Source organism: Abramis brama (genome assembly GCF_963993115.1).
Source record: "Abramis brama genome assembly, chromosome: 1".
NCBI classification, from domain to species: domain Eukaryota; kingdom Metazoa; phylum Chordata; class Actinopteri; order Cypriniformes; family Leuciscidae; genus Abramis; species Abramis brama.
Window position 1 is genome coordinate 35,518,476 of NC_139963.1, and position 22,624 is coordinate 35,541,099.

Below are 22,624 nucleotides of genomic sequence, written 5' to 3' on the forward strand. Positions count from 1 at the left end.
TAGTGTGATCCGTTAATAGTACACACAGATTTATTTTGAATATAAGATTGAACTAGTACTAATTAGTAATTAGTGTTCATTTTGTGTTCATTTTCCTACCATCAGAGCAATTCAACATTGTAATACCAACCTTGAGTGTGTTGAGTCAACACACCTCGGTAAACCAAACTTACTGAGAACAGGCAGCACAAAGTGAGCAAGAAGCCATTCGCATCTCCGTGCATGCAAAAGCGTTTTTCAACGTTTGCGACTTTGAAACTTGAAAAGTTGATTTTAATTCAATGGCATATTCATGCACAATTATATTGGCATATTCATGCCAAAGATCTGAGATCTACATCAGTCTGTATGTGTACTTAGACCAAGAGCACATCCTGTGTGAACGGCCACCAAGTCTACGCTACTGTTCAAAAGTTGGGATCTCTTAAGATTTTTTTATGTTTTTGAAAGAAGTCTCTTATGTTCACCAATGCTACATTTATTTGATCAAAAATTAAGTAAAAACAGTAATACTGTGAAATATTATTACACGTTGAAGTTTTTTGACAGGATGAAAATATCTAAAATGTCATATATTCCTGTAATGCCATAGCTGAATTTTCAGCATCATTATGCCATTCTTAAGTGTCACATGATCCTTCAGAAATCATTCCAAAAGAATTTTTTTTATTATCAATGGTGAGAACAGTTGTGCTGCTTAATATTTTTGTGGAAACCATAAAGAAAAGGATTCTTTGATTAATAGAAAGTTCAAAGGAATTTGAAATAAAAAGTCTTTTGTAACATTATAAATGTTTTACTTTCACTTTTATTAAATTTAATGCATCCTTGCTGAATAAAAGTATTTCTTAGTACTGACCCCAAACTTTTAAACCGTTGTGTATCTCAGACAGGTTGACCAACTCGATTGCATAATAGATTGCTGTGGACCATAGACCAGTGATAGACTTATAATCAATGGCACTGAAAAAAGTTAACAATGTATTGACATCTAAAGCTACTTATATTCATATATATTCAAAGATTTACTCCTCTGCCATAGTCACGTCATGCCTTTGATTTGTCTTCATTTGGCGGCTTTGCTAAGCAAATATTGCTAAATGCATTTAATTTAATTAATCTGCAAATTATTCAATAAAATACCTAGTAGTAATGCATCCAAAGAGGTAGTGAACATTTTTTGAATAGGGGTGGGGGATGTGTGGCTGATATTTATTCTAGAGCGCTGAACTCAAACATATGTAAAATTACATTGAGGAAAGTTACATCATATTATCCAGTTGAGAGATTGGAAATGGTTAGTTGGCAATGATCTGGCTGTCTGTTTTAATCAGTTTGGCACACTGAGGGCACTTATTAGGGTTGTCTGGTTCACTTCTGTGAGCATTAAGGCAAGGCAAGTTTATTTTTTTTTACGTGACTAAACGAATAAATGTGAAGAAGTGTTTTCTTTGTTTAAGCACCAAGCCTGCCAGGGCAAAGCTTCCTGATAAATGATCTTTAGCATAAAAGCTGACGGTTTTATCTACGTTTGTCACACTTGGCTCCTCTAGCCTTTACTGCAGTCAGGGGATTAATCGTGTATGAGATTGTGACTTATAGTACTCATAGCTGAGTCCATAGCAGTTGAGTTTTTTATTTCCCTGGATCTATTCAAAGAGCCCCTCAGTGCATTCATCTGGGATAGATTAAAGGACGTCTCACAAAACAGTCCTCACAGCACAGAGTGAGTTTAGCAGGACAGGAAAGAAAAGAAGGCAAATATTTGAATACATAATGTTTTTTCAACTTTGGCCATGTGGACTTAAGAAAATAGCCTTGTGGAAAACCTTTGTCATATATCACAGGAGAATTGTCTTTTTTTTTTTTTTATTAAGCATTGAAAATTCCTATCACATCTGAAAGTATGTATTGTGTTCAGTAGCATTGGAAATGGAAAAGATATTTTCTAAAAAAAAAAAATAATTAAAATGGCATACTAATTTGACTGTTTAGGCTAATTATGCATCCTAAATACGCTTTTGCATCATTTGAAAAAAATGTCATTGAAAAATATTATGCTCAGAAGTCATATGACCTCTTTATTACCTCAATGTTTCGCTCAATTATACACTCAGTATTATTTCATATTATTTCATTGCAATAAATAATGCAATTGTTTATTTCACATTTTTAAGATGATCCCATTTGGGACATAAATAATATAAACCCATGGGACACAAATGTGCCCGAAGTTGAAGAAACAACCCTATAAATATAACATATCCAAATAACATCTGTGGATCTGTCCTTTATCCAGACTCGCATGGAATCTGCTCCCACAGAAAGCTCAGTGGATTGCCTCAAAATTAGAATATCAATCTTGTGCCACTCTTGAAATATTTTGGCTAATTTGCTAAAAAAAAAAAAACGTTAAACTATCATTAAGAGTTAACTCATTTTATGTTCTGCAGAATTCAGCAGATTTGTCCCCAAATTCAGAGCAGAAAATGTGGAAATAATCCACAGATTCCATCTGGGCCTGCCATTATCCCATCATATTGAAAGACAGGCTGTTTCTGTGTGCAACTGTAAAAGACTTTCAAGGTGGCCATGAGTGTCGTATCTGCTAGGAAGAGATGTTCCATGTAATGGTTATGCTCTACCTGCATGTTTAACTCGATCTGATATTCAGTAGCTCAAAAGGCTTCTCTCTTGGCATATGGTACTATTTACCTGTAAACATGCTTTTATGGCAGACTCAGAAAGATGGATTCAAACTCAAATCAATTTTATGGTTGCTGTCACACACAGTTCAACTAGGCTAATCGATAAACAGTCACCTCTAAGCTCTCCTTGGTAAACACTCAATATGTCCCCGTCACCGGTGCTACTCACAGAAGTCCTTTCACATGTTCTCCCACACCCTGCCTTGTTTACAACGGCATGTTCACCAAAGCAGCATGCTTGAAATCCATGAAGGCACAAGTGCTGCATGAGAGGACTGTAAACAGATAGCATTGCAATAATAGCACAGAGATGAAAAGATAAAGTACTGGTCCTCTCTGCAGCGGTTGTCCCCTCACACCCAGTGCCTTTTGCCTCTGCCTCAGTGATTTGGTTTATCTGTATTTACCATGCACTGACTCTTCTGTGCTGTCTGTCTGTCTGTCTGTATGACTATCAACAGAGGCCAAGCAAACCCCATACTATGCAGATTACTCTCCACCCCGGCTCTACATCCACACACTGTGTACCAACCACTACCTGGACCTCTTTATCACCTGCATCATCGGCATCAATGTGGTCACTATGTCTATCGAGCATTTCAATCAGCCTCCGGTGAGTCTGTGAACACTTTAAACACATCTTGATTTGTTTCATCTAGTGATCTACCATTGCATAAAGTTGTATTTTATCATTTGAAACCTGAAGTAACAAACTTATTTTTGTGAAATGTTCTGCTTGGAAAGTGTTTGTGCTCTTCATTAAAATAAATGACACCTGGTGTATTATTTTTATAGAATGTATGCAATTTATATAAATGCAAAGGCATTTGTGCGTTATTAAATGTGGTTTAAGTGTCAATATGCTACTTTACTATAAATTGTACTACATTAAAACTGGTGAAATCATTGCTCCTATCTCCCACAGTACCTTGACGAGACATTGAAATACTGTAACTATGTCTTTACCGCCATCTTCATAATTGAGGCTTTGCTCAAACTCGTGGCATTTGGTGTTCGGAGATTCTTCAAAGACAGGTATTGTTGCCTATATGGCTCTAATGTGAACAGCATATAATGTGAATACCCTGTAAATAAGTTTAACAATGGATGCATGTATGCAAATCTGTATTGTACTGAAGAAATTTCTGGAAGTAAAATCAGTATTCACAAATGCTTATTAGGGCGCACTTTAGATGGTATTAAAGGGTTAGTTCACCCAAAAATGGAAATTCTGTCAGTTATTACTCACCCTCATGTTGCTCCAACCCCGTAAGACTTTCATTCATCTTCGGAACACAAATTAAGATATTTTTTATGAAATGTGAGAGCTGGCTCACTCCTTCATATGCTGCTAGATAATTTCATCTGTTTTCTTCAGAACGTAGGCTCACTATTCGCCAGCATCACACACATCACACACATGACCAGCGTCGGCCAAAAGTGAGCCTACGTTCTGACGTACAACCCAGAAGCGCTGCTTTGTTTACACTGTGTCAACAGCTTAGGAGAATGACATGGAAGAGAAGAGATGGTTGAATAAAGTCGTTATTTTTGGGGGGGATTTGCGCACAAAAAGTATTCTCGTCGCTTGATAAACTTAAGGTTGAGCCACTGTAGTCACTTGGACTATTTTAACGATGGCTTTACTAACTTTTTTGGGCTGGCAGAATACAATTACCTAGAAGCCTATTAAGCAGTGAGCCAGCTCTCAGATTTCATCAAAAATATCTTAATTTGTGTTCCGAAGATGAACGAAAGTCTCACAGGGTCATTTTTGGGTGAACTAACCCTTTAAGGTATTATACTGATACATTACATTCTCATTGCCAGTTTATTTTTAACTAAGCCATCTTATTCTAATTCTAATCCTGATACTAAAGTCACTTTAAGGAGGTCTAAGGGGAGTCTTGTCAGTCCCCAACCCCTCAGTGACCTTGTCCCTTATCACAGACTTTCCTTGTGCAGTGGATCAACTTGTGTTTTTGGATAACTGTAGTCATGCTGTAATTTGCAAGTGCTTAACCCAATTAAGTTAATTAAAGACTCCATCAGCTTTGTGTACAGCAAAATATTTTTTTTCTTCATTCAGAGATGGTGTGCACTAATTATAATTTAATTAATCAAGCCAACAAAGACATGAGATCAATGCATGACTGGCTGTTACTCAGATCAGACAGAAAAGATAATTGACACCAATGTCCTTCCAAAATATGTGTACTTAAAGGGTTAGTTCATACAAAAATGAAGATTCTATCATAATTTACTCACCCTCATGTCTTTCCAAACCCATAAGACTTTCGTTCATCTTTGAAACACAAATGAAGATATTTTTAATGAAATCTGAGAGATTTCTGTCCCTCTATTGACAGTCCATGCAACTACCTCTTTGTCAATTCAAAAAGTTTATAAAAAGATTGTGAAATAAATCCATTTGAATTTAACGGTTTAGTCAAAATTTTCTGAAGAGACACAATGATGAATATAGGCTTTTATTCACATATAAACATTCATCAACACACACATTAGATATGGTAAACGGAAGCTTAAGGATGTTTGCTGAACATGCGAGAACCAATGAGGTTCATTCTCGTGTGTTCAGTCTCGTGTTCATAAGCTCCTCGTATGCAGGGGTATGAGGTGGCGAATCCTCAATATCCCCTGCATCAAAGCTAACAACATCCTCAGAACTGGATAGTTGCAGCACTGGCGCCTCACCCCAAGGAAAATTTTATTTAAGGTGCTTTCACACTAGTACTTTTGGTGCACACCCGGGTTCGATTGACGTCAGAGTTCGATTTGTTTGGATGATGTGAATACTGTTTTCCGAACTCAGGTATGCACCCGCGAACCATACCCGAGTCAGCATAAAAAGGGTGGTCTGAGGTATGGTTCATGTGAACTCAGGCACGGTTATTATAAACGCAGTCGTACTAAATCACGGAAGTGAACCGGTATTAATGATGTACGATTCGATAAAACTGATTCGACTGACGCACTGCAAGCAGAGAATATATCTAATTTCTGCTGGACTCCCGCACTCATTAGAACATTTTCAGTACATTTGATGCAGATAGATGCACTTGCTGATGCTTTGTAAACAAAAACAAAGGTTCAGAAACTAAAATATAAAAGGTGAGCAACTCTATGCATTTTGCTGCCTTCTCCTGCGATGCCGATACTATGCAACAGGAGGGGTAAATAGCTACTGCTTTGATGATGCAATCGTACTGCGGTTCATACCCAAATAATATGATGTGAACACAATCCAGCGGGGGTGGGAGAGCAATCGAATTCGGGTTCAGAACAGGCAATCGAACCAAGTGTGAAAGCACCTTTAGATTTACACAATCCACCTTTTAATCTCCCGACACCAATTTATCCCTTAAAGGGTTAGTTCACCCAAAAAAAAAAAAAAATCATCAGTTACTCACCCTCATGTCATTCCAAACCTGTAAGACTTTCGTTCATCTTCAAAACACAAAGAAAGATATTTGAAATTAAATCTGAGATATTTCTCTCCCTCCATTGACAGCTACGCAACTACCACTTTGACGCTTCAAAAAGTTCATAAAGAAATCGTAAAACTAATCTATATGAATTGAGCGGTTTAGTCCAAATTTTCTGAAGAGACTCGATTGCTTTATATGATGAACAGATTGAATTTAGGCTTTTATTCACATATAAATATTGATCAGTAAACATAAACAGAAGTTCAACTGTGCTTGTTTGACGTGCAAGAACAAACCTCATTGGTTCTTTACGTGCTGCATAAAGGCCTGTTCACACCAAAAACGATAACTATAAAGATAACTATAATGATAACTATATTAGGATCCAAATTAGTGGACGATATTGATCTGTTTATTCTAAGCACGTGCTGCATTTTTGTCGTCTACCGCTTTAAATGCTCGAGCTCTTTAAGGCAGGATGGATTTTGTTTGGCTGTCAATGTTTTATTGTTTATCAGCTGGAAAGTGAGCATTTCTCTGTGCCGTTATCGTTATAGTTGTGGTGTGGAATCTGCTATTCTTTTATATTTAGAATGATTTTTAGACCTCTATATTATTATCGTTATCTTTATAGTTATAATTTTTGGTGTGAACGGGCCTTAACACGTTCCATCACACCATCATGACTGATTTCACACGTGCTTCACGATGCAATCACTCAGGAGCGTTCCCACAGCGTCTCAACACAGCTCGAGTTCCCTTGAAAGGGAACCAGGGTTACATGCGTAACCTGAGACGTTCTTTTGGCAATATTCAAAATATAACTGTAATTACCACACCCAATCAAGTATTTAAATTAAAATGAATTATGTATACAGTATTATCACAAGACAACTTCACTAACCTCTCTAACACATTTGTAAAACATCTTTGTGATTATGCGTGACAGCGTGAAGTCCTGTTTTAATATGTTGCGTCTGATGTCATGCATAGGGAATGGGATGAATCATTTGTTTCAGTTAAATGAAACATGCTAAATTAAAACGAGTCATGATCCCTGTTGTTTATCATTAATCCCACATTAGCACATGTACAGCTGCAATCAACCGTATGTTGTTGTATTTGCAATATGCTTATAAATCTGTGTACGGTTTGTTTGCTCAGCTTGCTTAATGTTCAGACACCGATTAGCTAAATGATACTCGTTGCTGGAAGTAATATTTTAACTGTATGATGTTTTAATGTGCTGGCAGATGGAACCAGCTTGATCTTGCCATAGTCCTGCTCTCTATCATGGGCATAACACTGGAGGAGATCAAGATGAATGCAGCGCTGCCAATCAACCCCACCATCATCCGCATTATGAGGGTGCTGAGAATAGCTAGAGGTACTGCAGTTTTTTAGCTTCTTGTTTTTCTCCCAGACCATACAAAATGTATTTGTATGGTCTTTTACAAGTGGATGTGTTTTTGGATATCTGTTTCTCTGTGCTTTTGCCCAACAGTACTGAAGCTTTTGAAGATGGCTACAGGTATGAGAGCCCTGCTGGACACAGTAATGCAAGCTTTACCACAGGTACCTAATGTTGTGTGTGTTTTTGTTTACACATACAGTTTATAGTAGAGACAAAATATTTTTACAGTGTATACAGTATGCTGTTGTGTGTATGTGTCATTTTGCTTTAGAGATATGTAGATGTACTGCACAATTGCATTTGTTTGTATCTTTGTGTGGATATGTAAGTCATGTGGGAGGACAGAGTAAAAGTTGGAGATAAAGTATCTATAACACAATGCTACTGTACTCCCTATGATTGATTGTTTAATAACATACAGTGATATTGTGCTTCCTCTCTTTAGGTGGGAAATCTGGGCTTGCTGTTTATGCTCCTCTTCTTCATTTATGCGGCACTTGGCGTGGAGCTTTTTGGGAAACTAGGTCAGTGCTGCAATCCTGCTCACTCTTCATACTGAGCTCTCCATATCACAGTTTTAGCGGCTTTGCTCTACCTTAGCTGACACTCTTATTTTTAGGCCAGAATTGCTTCAGTTTGGTCCCCATGGGAATGCTTTTAGAATTCTCCTTGGACTATACAGTACTGTCATAATCAGGGGTTAAATTGGGATTTGTTATGTGGGGGGCTCTGTGGTGTCAATGGCCCATGACCAAGTAAACACTGTAATAAATAAAGAAATTATAATACTGGAATGCAGCACGCCAAATACGCATGTAACTTTACTCCCTCTAATTGTATGTAAGTGTTAACTCGTGAAATGGACAGCAATCATGTCTGGCAATTTGAAAAAATAATTTGGGGTCTATAAAAGTTAAATAAACATTTAATGATCTATAAGCCTTTCACATATTTCTACACTAATTATATAAAATTATATTGTCAGTACACCATAGTTATACAAATGAGCTAAAGCAATGCATTTCCATTAAAAGGGGGGGGGGGGGTGCCACGGTGGGCAAGTGATGTAACCGGTGTTGCTTCTGAACACCGTTAACACCGACTATCATAGCAAGCTGACGTGCGCATGTTCAGATTTGCACGCACTGGCAGAACAAAACTCGCGCTTGTGGCCAGTTCTGCATGTGTCCTGTCAGGACTCACAATTTTGTTATTTCTCCTCGCAACATGCTGATTTGTGTGCATCATATTTTTTGTGCTCGAGTTTGGGATTTGTTTTATTGTAAATAAAAATAAATATATAGCCTATATTGCTGAAAATGTGGAAGGAGGAAAGTCCACTGATGAGTTACCAGCATAAGCCTATGTGCCGGGGCTCAGCCCCGGACAGCCCTGGTCCAATTTAACCCCTGGTTATAATGGAAGAAGAAGCTAAATTAGCGCTGTTGATCTTTGGAGCTTGCTCCTGCACAGATAGCATTTTTGTGAGATAGCCTCTAGGCTCAAAGAGACATTTCTATGCTACTTAGTTATATCCCTTTTCTATGCTAACTTAAATCCCTGCGAGAGGCCTCTGGAACACAAATGACAGGATTATGCTTTCTCTTAAAGGGCAAGCACTCTAATTACTTTCATTAGCCTTCAACTTTAAAATCAGTGATAATTATTGTGTCAGACGTGTCTGGGAGTAACGGCTCATTTGCTTCTTTAATGATAATTCAGAGGACCCTGTCATGTTATCTTTTCTTTTAGCAACACATTCAGTGATAATCTGGGAGTCTAGCTATGCTTTTTGTGTATAAGATGTTTAAAGTATTTGACTCTTGGTAAACTATTGTCTACCAATATTTAATCTAGAATGCAATGACGACGACCCATGTGAAGGATTAAGTCGCCATGCTACGTTTGAGAACTTTGGAATGGCCTTTTTAACGTTATTCAGAGTATCGACGGGGGACAACTGGAATGGCATAATGAAGGTACTACAATGCAAAGAAGTTTTTCATTGTTCTTCTGTAACTGTATTGAGAGGGTTTCACAGGTGCAGGTTTAATCATTAACATGTTGCATATGTGCAGGACACTCTGCGAGAGTGCCCTAAAGATGAGTACTGCTATCTGCCTCTGGTCTCCCCCATCTACTTCGTCACCTTTGTACTGATGGCTCAGTTTGTGCTGGTGAACGTGGTGGTGGCTGTATTAATGAAACACCTGGAGGAGAGCAATAAGGAGGCTAAAGAAGAAGCAGAAATGGACGCTGAGATTGAGATGGAGATGGAGATGGAAATGGCTCGGCGTTTCAGCAACGTCTCAGCGGGGAATGAAGGGGCTGAAGGCAGGGCAGGGACTTATGTAGGATCACATCCAGATTCACCCAAACAGGTATACATGCCCCAGTTTGCCCAAATGATACAGAAGTTATGAATAAACATTGTCAAGCTATGTATTTATGGTAATAGTATAAAGAGGGGTTTTCAAACTGATGATGAATTTATTTATTTATAGTGCACTATACATTTGACATCAAATCTCAAAGTGCTACAAGGATCAAACAGAAAAAAATTAAATAAAAACAAATAAAAAACTAAAACAAATACACAGACACTAAAAAAAAAAAAAAAAAAAAAAAATGGGATCTGGGAAACCTCAGGGGGCTGCAAGACATTGCTAGAGGGTATGTGAAACATTTCAGGAAAATCAATATAGTACTAAATGTATTTTTAGGGCTGTCGAAGTTAACACGTTAACCTAAGTCAATAAAACATGTTTCACGCAATTATTTTAACACATTTATCAAGTTATTCAATTTTACATACCAAGTTTTTTATGGTATGTAATCAAATATTTTGCTGATTCTTTGGTGTTCTGTACAAGACACAGCAAGCTCACTGTTTGCGATGCTAGATATATAGGAAGAAAAATATAAATATTAAATTGGGGGTGGGGGGTTATTTGAATGTATCTCTAAAGAGAACTAACTGTCTTCAGAAAAGTTTTGATGGGATTTTCTTTTCTGGTAACACTTTACAATAACAGGGCATGAATAATCATGTACTAATACCTGAATTAATAGTTACTTCAACATGAAGTCATGATTAGTGAATATATGAACTAATCATGAACCAATGAAGAGCAATCCTTAACTATACAACAGGAGTCATAATGATTCATTCATGAATAACAGCAGCCTTAAACATTTGAGTACGTTTGATAGTTAATGCATTAATTAACATTTAGGGGTAAACTAAATCAGTCAGGCTCCGTAAGAATGGATAAGAAATATTTTGACTTTGAAATACATTTAAACAATTTATTAGTCATAATTTAAACTATTGACATCAGCAGCTTCATCATAAACATTACTGAAAGGCACAGGATTAGTTTGTCATTAATTTCACTGATCCTCATCAATAGAACATACTAAATACACTAATAATTTATCTTAAAAGGTCCTAATCTGTTTTGTGATATTCTTTCCCATCAAACTAAACCTACTGTGACTTACAACAGTTTCTGAGGAATCAGTTCCCCCCAAAAAAACCTGATTCCTAAAAAAACACAACTAACCTGCAGAGCGAGCACCTAGTGCCCCACTAATGAGTGTCCCACCAGAAACAAACCCTACATACTGTAGTTCCAGGACGAAAAGTAGCTATTACTAAACATAGGCCTAAATGAACTATAAAAATCAGAAAACAGTTTAGATCAAATTAAATGTATTAGTGGTAGTTATTAGTCTATTTTCCACGTTTGATTAGACGGATCTGTAAAATTAATGGATAAATAATCGTGCCATTCCAATTATTTGTCACATAGCTGCAGATGGCAGATTGTGATATTACAGTTTAAATGATGGTATTAAATTATATGTTTAATTCAAATTTAGATTACTTTAGTTCATATCTTCACTAATCATGAGTTCAAGTAACTATTAATTCAGGTATTAGTACATGATTATTCATGCTCTGTTATTGTAAAGTGTTACCTCTTTTCTTCTTACCTCTGTAAAAGGTAGTGTTTATAAGCGAAGCGATAACCAAAGAAACCACTCCTGTTCCATAAGCGCAAATTATAAAATCTAATTTAAATGAAAAACAACTGCTCATACTTCATGTGTGTAGCATCTTTGTTTGGCTCGTGATTCAAATGCAGTGGTTGCCTTTAATTTAAAATGGCTAAATATATTTTTTGTTTAGAGCAAATAAACAACAAATGAATTTGCTTTAACAAAGAAAAAATCGGCAATCAGAATTGGCCATAAAAAAATATGAACTACAAATCACTACACATCACTACTTTCTAATCAATTTTTCAGGGATCTCTCACCAGACCTAACTCGGCAGCAAAAATCCAGAAACAGACCAAACCCTTTGATAATAAAGGGTCTCCAACATAATCTCACTTCAATCTTTGTTACATCAAACATAAAGAAATTGTATGTATATAAAATAATTAAATTATAAAAATATAAATATAAAAAATATTTTTTCACCACATTTTCCATAAAGCAATCAAGCAATCTTAAAACATCTTAAAACAAACAATGCTATACAGACATTCAAATTAACAAATGACCCTTTTACACAACACAAATCTACTCCCAAAACCTACACCAAAGATATCTTAATACAAATTAAATATTTTGTTAATTGAGATAATATTGTAATAATTTGCTTTGGTACAGTGACACTATGAAAACATGTTGTCTTTATAAAATCACACTTAATATTTTTCTTAATACAAATATATATATAGATGCTTTTTATATTTTAGGTTTCTTACCAGGGGATCATCATACTGTGGCATCAAAAAGTTTGAAAACCCCTTGTATGATGAACTGGTCATATAGTATACAAAACATTGTCCCATTTGTTTTAGTTTCTTTAGTTTTTTGTTTTTGTTTTGCACTTACTGTGCACCATTAACTTTATAAGGAGCAGCCTGAGTTGGCTTCAGGCAACAGGATTGCATTTGTGTTTTATTGGGTGCTGAGTTGTCACATTACAAAGAAAATATGCTGAGGCGATGTGGACAGTGAGAAGTGAGGCTCTACAAGGAGGCCAGAAACATTTGTTACCCCTCATGGGCTGCTCTGGCAAAGAGTAAATTTGCTTTGTCAACTGCAGTGAGCTGGTGAATGAACCTGGCAAGCTTGGCTCTGTGTGTTTGTGAGTTTATGTGTGAGGGAAAAAGCAGTGGAATACATTTCTCTTCCACAGGAGGAGGGGATACAAAAAACACAGGAGAATTTGCTATCTCCACGGAAAATGTCAGTGTCAAGGATGCACTCTTTGCCCAATGACAGCTTCATGTTTTGCCCTGTGAGGCCAGCCAGTGCTCCGTATCCACTAGAAGAAGTGGAGACCAGTCAAGGGTACCTTGCATTAGGTATAAAGACCCAGAATACATGAATGTATGCATTAATAATTATTGACTTCAAAAGAACAAAAACTTAAGGAAAGTATTCATTCACCTTTCCCATATAGGCTCCATCACCTCAGTCCACTCCCAGCCATGCGAAAGCCGTTCCCTGCTTCAGGTCCCTGGTGTTCCTCCCCGTTCCCAATTCAGCTGCCTCCCCAAGATTCCCCCTCCCCTTTCCTCTCCAACCCACAGTATTGGCAGGACTTTATGCAGACAGGTATACTCTCAAATGTCCTATCGATATCAAGTTCTTCACTGTTGTGCTCTGATTGCAGGCCACATGTTCATGATGTCCTATGTTTATTCTTTCAGGAAGCAATTAAAAATGACTCCATCGACGTGCAAAGTTTTGACTCCAAAGACAATCTTGAAAGACAGGCAGGTATAACCACAGGCAGCTTCAAGCTGCATTTTCCTCGGATCCCTGGCCCTAGCATTCCTCAGGGGTCACCCTTGTTGCCCCCACGTGGACATACACCCAGTGTCCGCGCCTTCCAGCAGCCGCATAGCCAGCACAATCTCCCTTCTCGACCTCCCAGCCTGGCCAGCAGCAGCAGAAGCACCAGCCCCAGTGGCTCCATGTTTGACTCCGCTGATCCGACCGACGAGGAGGTCCGCCAGATCAACAGTACAACACGGCTGTGGGCAGGGGTCCAGGCAGAAGCACGGAGTCACTCCCTGTCTCCTTACGCCACCTCAGGGACACTGCTTCCCATTCTCGTGAAGAACTGCAGCAGTGCTGCCAACTTAGGCGAGTTAAGCGTCAAAGACCCGAAGAAGTGCTTCGGTGTGGACACTGAGGGTTTTCTGGCAAAACCCTACAGTGCCGATGACCATCGCAGGCACTCAATTGAGATTTGCTCTTCAGGAGATGATGGGCTGTTTGGTCAAGAACTCAGCGAAAAGAGGCACGTTCCGATGCGCGGACAGTCGTTGCACATTCCCCGGAAGAAAAAGATTAGCCCTCCCTGTATCTCCATCGAGCCTCCATTTGAAACGGAGGCCCCTGCCTCTCTTGCATCCATGAAAAAGTTGTCAGAGAGCAGCATGTTACTGCGGAGGAGGACGCCATCCTATGACCTGGCCCTGCAGCGGGACTCTCTGGATATGCCGGAGAACCAGCTGTCTACCCAGCCGCTCATCAAAGTAGAGCGGCACCCCTCTCACTGTGCCGAGTATCTGTCCCTGCCACACCCCGCCCCAATGGGCAGTCTGGCAGGCATTCTGTGTGAAAGCACACAGCCACCCCCCTTTGATAGCAGATTTGAAGAATCCACAGACTTCAGCTCTGTAAACAGGACAGCCCAATGAGGGACATCGGCTTTAGCCAGATTTTACCGTTCGCACTCGTGGGTGCGGCAACTAGTTGAACAGGGGATGTTGACCTCTTTCTGTAGCCAAAGTTTTCTTTGTTTCTTTTTCAAATGTAATTTCATCATTAAAGCCAGCCAGGAATGGCAGCCGATCCTAGTGGGAACAGCGTTTGATCTGGAAGGGTGTTGAACATGGGATATGCAATTTCAGGTTTCCAAATGGAACTCTGGTTCTTATTTTAGTCCCAGTGCTCAATCACATTGATTTGAGTTCAGGATGTGTAGTGTTATGTATCATCTGTATCATATTTGTCAGTCTTTCCTCTCTTTGTCATGAGCATTGCTAATGTTTTCTGTAAAGACAGAGTATACATAATAAAATACTAATAGTAATTGTACAAGTTATGTACTTTATTGACTCATAATGTGTAAATAGAGAACATATTGTATTAGTGGAGAAACAAGCTCTATTCATATGCACATATTTTTTATAGAGATCTAAAATGTTTTTGCACATATCAATTTGAATTGTCCTCTGTTGTCTTCTTGTGAATGTACAAGTTCTTTTTAATCGAATAGCTGTGGGATCAATTCTAGTCTGTTTAGGCCTACTGATACTGAGATGATTTTTATTTTTCTATTGAGAGGAATGGAGTGTGTCGTGTTACATAAATCCAATGAGAACCAAACTACAAATGATCTGTAGCCTGAGTGCAATACACTATAAATGTTTCTGTAAGTTTACCCAGTTAGGTTACTCACTTTTTACACAAACATAGCCAGTAACGTGCATCTCACATTTACAACCCTTTACCATACTCAGGTTCATCTCTAAATGTATATTACAATTTCTGCTACACTCTACATTATAACCTAATTTAACTACAACATGCTATTTTAACATTTTGATGCCCTTGGCTGTGGCACAAGTTGCATGTGAAGGACAAAGTAATTCAAATGTAAATGTGACCTTGTTTTGTTTCTCCTGATGTTCAAACTTTATAACTATCAAAGCAGAAGACTAAGGGAGTTTATATCACTACACTTCTGATCTATTTTTTGATCTGTTCTGCTTTGAAATGGCACCTCTGGGTTTGTGCCCTTGTGCAGCAATGAGACACGTTTAATGAAAGGGACACAAAGGTATGTTTTTTTGTTGTTGTTGTTGTTTTTTTAAAGGGAGTAATGTGATTTATGTATAGTTAAACTAAGCCATGATGTTTTGGGGAATTCACAGGTAAATTTAGATCCTGCTCTTTAAATGATAAAACTCGCATATCCAGTGTCATCAGTGTATCACCTGAGATTTAAAATACTCGATGCAGCTTTTGTGCTGTGTTAATTTACTAATTTCCTTTATTTCTGAATCTCCTCAAAAGATGGAGAAGGAAAATCAGTTGCATGTTACCAAGAGGTTTAGAAATGTAAACATCTGGGTGTTTTTTTAAGTTTTTGATATTTCGATTTTCAGATATTTTCCATTTGTAGATTTATCTAATTGCACTAAGATGTAATTACAAGGTATTCCTCTTTGCAGAACTGAGTAAACCCACTTGTTGTCTAATGCAATATTTTATGATAGTTAATGTTGAGATGAGTGCAAGAGGTTTAGTTGTAAGCAAAACTCATTGATGATTACAAAAGTATGTACTCTGACAACATAATCTGACATCAGTTTAATATTGGGCTTCGAGACTAATGTGTGCAGTGTTTCTTGCATCTTACGGTACTAGATCCACATTTTTTGCAAGAGGATTGTTGAGAGTTTTTTTCTAATTGCTATTGAATAAATGATAGATCTGTATGGATGGAGTAGTATATAATTGCTTAAAGTGTTTTAATCACTTTGGGCATCTGGACATTATTAGCTGTTTTTTTTTTTAAAGCTTTTGCCATCAAACAGCCTAATGTCCTTTACCCTTCAATAAATAATCAACACATTTTCCTCAAGCTTTCATGATTACAGTCATTTTCTCTTCTGTTATTGCAACTATAGGACTTGTTTATTTACACAAACTGTCTGCAATAAGTTCAATTTTTATTTTTTTGGATTTGATATGACTTGGTTGATAAAGCAGAAGTGTTTGAAAAGCTATAGAATTGTATTTCTACATTGTATTACCTTGTATTGTGTAATGACCACAACTAATCTGAGGGATATTCTCTGTGATCTACACATAAATATTTTATAGCAAAAGGAAGATGTGTAATTTGTTTTTTATTTTTTTATTTATATAGACAGTTCTATATTATTTGAATTATAATTAATTATAATTTTAATATATTAAACCATACCCAAAAACATTTTTTCAAAAAAATGCACAAATGTCTTTTGTCCATAACAGAGGGCAAACACACATAGACAGAGGCAGAGGCAGTTCAGACCTAGCAGCCTTAAAATAGTTAAGTCAAGTCACCTTCGTTTATATAGCGCTTTTAACAATATGAATTGTTTCAAAGTAGCTTTACAGTGATAATAGGAAACTACAGTAACAGAGATTGAGTTGGCTTTATAGCAGCTCTAGGATAAAGTTACTGTCCAGCTAAAGTTAGTTTTGATTGATTGATTCACTTCCATTGCGAAGATCATTAGTTATTAACTTAGGGGGCGCTAACACGACACCGGAAATAGGTTCCAAGGTGCAAAAGATTATCAGTTATCTCTGCACAAACACCGACGTCACACACATGCGCATCACGTGTTCAGTCCATAGGTATGCGCGTTTTAATATATATATATATATATATATATATGCGCAGGCGTGTAGGCCTTTTTTACAAATCAACCCTCAACAAACTACTTGTCTGGCCTTAAAAATGTATAATACAGAATTATTTATCGCGTCCGTGTAGCCACGTGGTGACTCTGTACAGATAAAACGACAACGTTTTATCTGTACAGAGGTAAAGGGAAGGGAAGGAGGCCTTCACAGGGGAGAGGCTAGTTGACACTTCAGGACTGCGTTGTCGTCGTGTCCAGGCACAGTTCCTTCATCAGATCTGGATACAGTCTGGATCCGGCGGACTGCGGTAAATCTCGGGATAAACAGAGAGACTAATATTAACGTAGACGCCATCCTTCTTATGATGTAACAAGTACATCAGGATTTATGGGAAGTGTTCCCAGTTCCGGCTGATCTAAACTGTGCAGCCTAACATTGAATTATAGAAGTCTATAATGTGTATACTATGTAAAATGTGTATACTAGGCCAAAGATGTGTTTTTAGTCTAGATTTGAACTGACAGAGTGTGTCTGCTTCCCGGACAATGTTAGGAAGACTGTTCCAAAGTTTTATCGCTAAATAGGAAAAGGATCTACTGCCAGCAGTCGATTTTGATATTCTAGGTATTATCAACTGGCCGGAATTTTGAGATCGCAATAGATGTGAAGGACTATAATGCGTTAAGAGCTCGCTCAAGTACTGGGGAGCTAAACCATTTAGTGCATTTTAAGTAATCAGCAATATATTAAAATGTATGCAATGTTTAATAGGGAGCCAATACAATGTTGACAGAACTGGGCTAATATGGTCATACTTCCTGGTTCTGGTAAGAACTCGAGCTGCTGCGTTTTGGACCAGCTGTAATTTGTTTATTAAGCGTGCAGGGCAACCACCCATAATAGCATTACAATAATCTAGCCTTGATGTCATGAACACATTAACTAATTGTTCCGCATTTGTCATTGAGAGCATATGACGTAATTTAGGTATATTTTTAAGATGGAAAAATGCAGTTACTAGACATGTGACTTTCAAATGAAAGATTGGTATCAAAGAGCACACCCAGGTTCCTAACCGACGACGAAGACTTGACAGAGCAGCCATCAAGTGTTAGACAGTATTCTAGGTTATTACGTGAGGAAGTTTTTTGTCCAATATATTAAAATCTCTGTTTTTTTCAGAATTAAGTAGTAGGAAATTACTAGTCATCCAGTTTTTTATATCAGCTATGCATTCCGTTAATTTTGTGAATTGGTAAGTTTCGTCAGGGCGTGAAGAAATATAGAGCTGAGTATCATCAGCATAACAGTGAAAACTAATGCCATGATATCTCCTAAGGGTAGCATGTACAGAGTGAACAGCAACGGTCCTAGTACTGAGCCTTGTGGTACTCCATACTGAACTTTTGATCGATATGACATCTCTTCATTTTCTGCTACAAACTGATAATGGTCAGATAAGTATGATTTAAACCATGCTAATGCAATTCCATAATGCCAACATAATTTTCAAGTCTATTTAAAAGAATGTTGTGGTCGATAGTATCAAATGCAGCACTAAGATCGAGTAACACTAATAGAGAGATACAACCATAATCGGATGATAACAGCAAATCATTTGTGACTCTAATGAGAGCTGTCTCGGTACTATGGTACGGTCTAAATCCTGACTGAAAATCCTCGCAGATATCATTTCTTTCTAAAAAGGGACATAGTTGTGAGGATACTGCTTTCTCTAGTATCTTAGACAGAAAAGGTAGATTCGAGATCGGCCTGTAATTGACTAATTTTGTTGGATCAAGTTGCGTTTTTTAACAAGCGGTTTAATCATAGCCAGCTTAAAAGTTTTTGCTAATTAATGATAATAAAAAGAGTATCTATGACCTCTGGAAGCATCTCTTTCAGTAGCTTAGTCGGAATAGGGTCTAACATACATGTTGTCGATTTAGATGATTTAACGAGTTTAGTAAATTCTTCCTCTCCTATAGCAATAAATTAATTGAATTTTTCCTCAAGGAGACTACAATGCACTCCCTGATGCGATACTGTAGTAGACGGATGCATAGTTATAATTTTCTCCCTGATATTATAAATCTTGTAAGTAAAGAAGTTCATAAAGTCATTACTGCTGTGCTGCTTGGAAACGTCTGGGCTTGAAGCTTTATTTTGCGTTAGTTTAGCCACTGTTTCAAATAAATAAATATTTTCTTCTAATAGGGTTGAAAAATAAGCAGATCTAGCAGTTTTTAAGGCTGTCTCTGTATGCAATTGTGCTCTCTTTCCATGAAATGCGAAATATCTCTAGTTTTGTTTTCTTCCAGTTGCGCTCCATTTTTCTGGCTGCTCTCTTAAGGGCCCGAGTGTGCTCGTTATACCACTGCGTTGGACTATTTCCTTTAATCTTCTTTAAGCGCAACGGAGCAACTGTGTCCAAAGTGCTGGAAAAGAGAAAGTTAAAAGTTTCTGTCGCAATATCGAGTTCTTCTATCTGGGATGCTGAGGAGATGAAACTGATCAGGAATATTATTAATAAAGCAATCTTTAGTGGCAGAAGTGATAGGTTTAACATATTTGTAACACGGAGTCGGCTTTGCAGCCTGGGCTAAATGAAGTTTACACAAGACTAAATAATGATCTGAGATGTCATACGATCTGCAGAATTTCAACGGCATCAACATTGATTCCATGTGATAATATTAGATCTAGAGTATGATTACGACAATGAGTAGGTCCTGACACGTGTTGTCTAACTCCAATAGAGTTCAGAATGTCTTTAAATGCCAATCCCAATGCATCTTTTTCGTTATCTACATGTATATTAAAATCACCAACAATTAGGACTTTATCTGCAGCCAGTACTAACTCTGATAGAAAGTCAGCAAATTCTTTGATAAAGTCCGTATGGTGCCCTGGTGCCCTGTATACAGTAGCCAGCACAAATCTTAGACTTCTTAGTAATTCTGAAAATATTACTATAAATTACAGCAACACCTCCCCCTTTGCCTTTCAGATGAGGTTCATGTTTATAACAGTAATCTTGGGGGATGGACTCATTTAAAGTAATGTAATCGTTTGGTTTTAGCCAGGTTTCTGTCAAACACAACATGTCTAGGTTATAATCTGTAATCATATCATTAACAATAAGTGCTTTTGAAGTAAGGGAACGAATATTCAGCAACCCAAGCTTTATCATTTGTTCATCTGTATTATATGTGTTTTTTGTTTGTTGAACATCAATTAAATTATTAACCTTTAATGGGTTTGGGAGTTTTTTGTATTTCCTAATTCAGGGAACAGACACAGTCTCTATATGGATATCTAGGAGAAATAGGCTCTATGTGATGGGATTTATCTGACCTCAGTGACGTGAGACAGCTAGCAGACGGTCGGTTTAGCCAGTCTGTCTGCTTCCTGACCTGAGCCCCAATTCATGTTTGAGCTCTAAGACTATGTGCCATATTACTAGAGAGGAGAGCAGCACCATCCCAGGAGGGATGAATACCATCTCTTTTCAACAGGTCAGGTCTGCCCCAAAAACTTTTCCAATTGTCTATGAATTCTATATTATTTTGCGGACACCACTTAGACAGCCAGCCATTGAGTGAGGACAATCTACTAAGTATCTCATCACTCCTGCGAACAGGAAGGGGGCCAGAGCAAATTACTGTGCCTGACATCATACTTGCGAGTTCACACATCTCTATAACGTTAATTTTGGTGATCTCCAACTGGCGGAGTCGAACATCATTAGTGCCGACGTGAATAATAATCTTAGAGAATTTACGATTAGCATTAGCCAGCACTTTTAAATTTGCTTTGATGTCAGGCGCTCTGGCTCCCGGCAAACATGTGACTATGGTGGCTGGTGTCTCTATTTTCTCTAATAGAATCGCCAATAACTAGGGCACATTAAACAGGATTCTCAGTGGGTGTTTCACTGAGTGGGGAGAACCTGTTTAATGTTGTTATCGGAACGGAAGAGCAGCTACAGTGTCTCACGGTCACCCAGCCTGCTGCACAGGCTCTACAGCCGGAACCGAACAATGTACAGAGTTCACTAGTCGCATCCAAAGCAGTATCTAAAGCCCTTGCACTCTTACTATCCTCAATTAAAGTTTGACGCGTGTCTCTAGTTCTGAAATCTTCTCCGTCAGCCTGACTATCTCCCTGCATACTACAGTTAACTGTAGTTTAAACCTCCAAAGGTTGTTGCATGAGCAGAAATATGATCACAGTAACTAAGGGATTGCAGACAAACTCCCAGAATTCACCTATATGCTTTCCAAGCCATAGACCAAGTATTTTTAATATCATGAGATGCAAAAGTAAAAATTCAGTCATTTACCAAGGTGTCAAGCCAGGTTTGGCTGGTTAGCATGTTTCTGTAAGCTCCTGCTAGTAAATGTAGTAACTACTACACGATCTGGGAAGAAACATAACATATTTGAACTGGGGTCTCCAGCGGGGGAGGCTGCACACTAACAATAACGTGGATGCTAAAGACCGCAGCCTCTAGCGTGAGTCGCTAGCGCCTCTTGAGGCCAGGGAAGTGAGGTTTACATGCACAGCTCATACTGGCCAACGTTCATTACACTTATACTAAACACTATGTAGGTTGGCAGTGCCGCCATTTTCATGAGAAGGTGTAATGCTATTTTTTTTATATTTATATATTCACCGGCATTGATAGCCCCACCACTCACTGACTTCCTATGATATCCTCCTGTATTCATTTGGGGCTCCCGCAGTCAAACTGTTCATTCCATTAAGCGCACTGAAACAAACCCTTGTGCATATTGGCCAAGAAACTGGATTATATCAGTGCACCCGAAATATGTCTACTCTCATGTTCCTATATTTTTCAGAGAGCCCCTCATCACAGGCATTTTCTGTTGTTGCTTATCTGAGTAGTGTTAATTAACTGGTGTGGAATGCGGAACTATGGCAGTGGTGAATTGCCCTGTGTCAATCACTTTGTCTTTTATACGAGTACTCGAACGGCCCTCCATGCTCAAACATACAGATGCAACAATGGCTTGTCAGCATCATTTTCATATCTCCATCCCTCTAAGGAAGTACCTCCTCTCTCAAGCGATAGACTTAATCTGGCACCCCAATCCAGAATTGTGGAATCCACACGCCTAGACGCTCAGCGGAACCTTTCGGCGTTACTCTGCCTCAGCGCATGCTGAATACAATTAATGAAGTGAGGGCCCCTTCTACAAGGTGCTTTTATGCTCATTAATGGAGAGTTTTTGAGAGCTTGTGCAGCTCAAGGGTGGAAGACCCAGTGAACTTCTCAATTACAGTCATCCTGTCCTTCTTACAAGAGTGCCTAGGCTGCAGCACACCTTCTACGCTAAAAGTAGGGTGAATTGCCCTAATGTGGGACACTGCCTAATGTGGGACACCTAAGGTCTAGTGTTTGTAGGTCCCCCATAAATACATGAATGACAGTGAAACTATGGGTTAGACAAAGCTGTGGTGTCATGTGATCAAAATCATATGACCTATCAAATGTCCAATCATATTTGAGGGTGGAGCAATCATCAAACAGGAGGCACCTTGTGTGAAGACCATCTGAAGGTTAGTGG

At 38.2% G+C, this 22,624-nt stretch overlaps 1 protein-coding gene across 4 annotated transcripts in view; it reads left to right on the top strand.

The window, feature by feature from the left end:
* The window catches only part of cacna1ha (calcium channel, voltage-dependent, T type, alpha 1H subunit a), a 76,911-nt gene extending 60,409 nt beyond the window's left edge, over positions 1 to 16,502 (top strand). For all 4 annotated transcript variants that reach the window (XM_084088421.1, XM_084088423.1, XM_084088422.1 and 1 more), the window contains exons 24-33: positions 3,170 to 3,321; positions 3,634 to 3,743; positions 7,411 to 7,544; positions 7,662 to 7,732; positions 8,017 to 8,095; positions 9,429 to 9,550; positions 9,650 to 9,952; positions 12,790 to 12,958; positions 13,057 to 13,211; positions 13,307 to 16,502. In XM_084088421.1, the coding sequence (XP_083944547.1) occupies positions 3,170 to 3,321; positions 3,634 to 3,743; positions 7,411 to 7,544; positions 7,662 to 7,732; positions 8,017 to 8,095; positions 9,429 to 9,550; positions 9,650 to 9,952; positions 12,790 to 12,958; positions 13,057 to 13,211; positions 13,307 to 14,305 (2,294 nt within the window). In that variant the 3' untranslated portion in view covers positions 14,306 to 16,502. The remainder of the gene's footprint in view (positions 1 to 3,169; positions 3,322 to 3,633; positions 3,744 to 7,410; positions 7,545 to 7,661; positions 7,733 to 8,016; positions 8,096 to 9,428; positions 9,551 to 9,649; positions 9,953 to 12,789; positions 12,959 to 13,056; positions 13,212 to 13,306) is intronic.
* Positions 16,503 to 22,624: the final 6,122 nt, after the last annotated feature.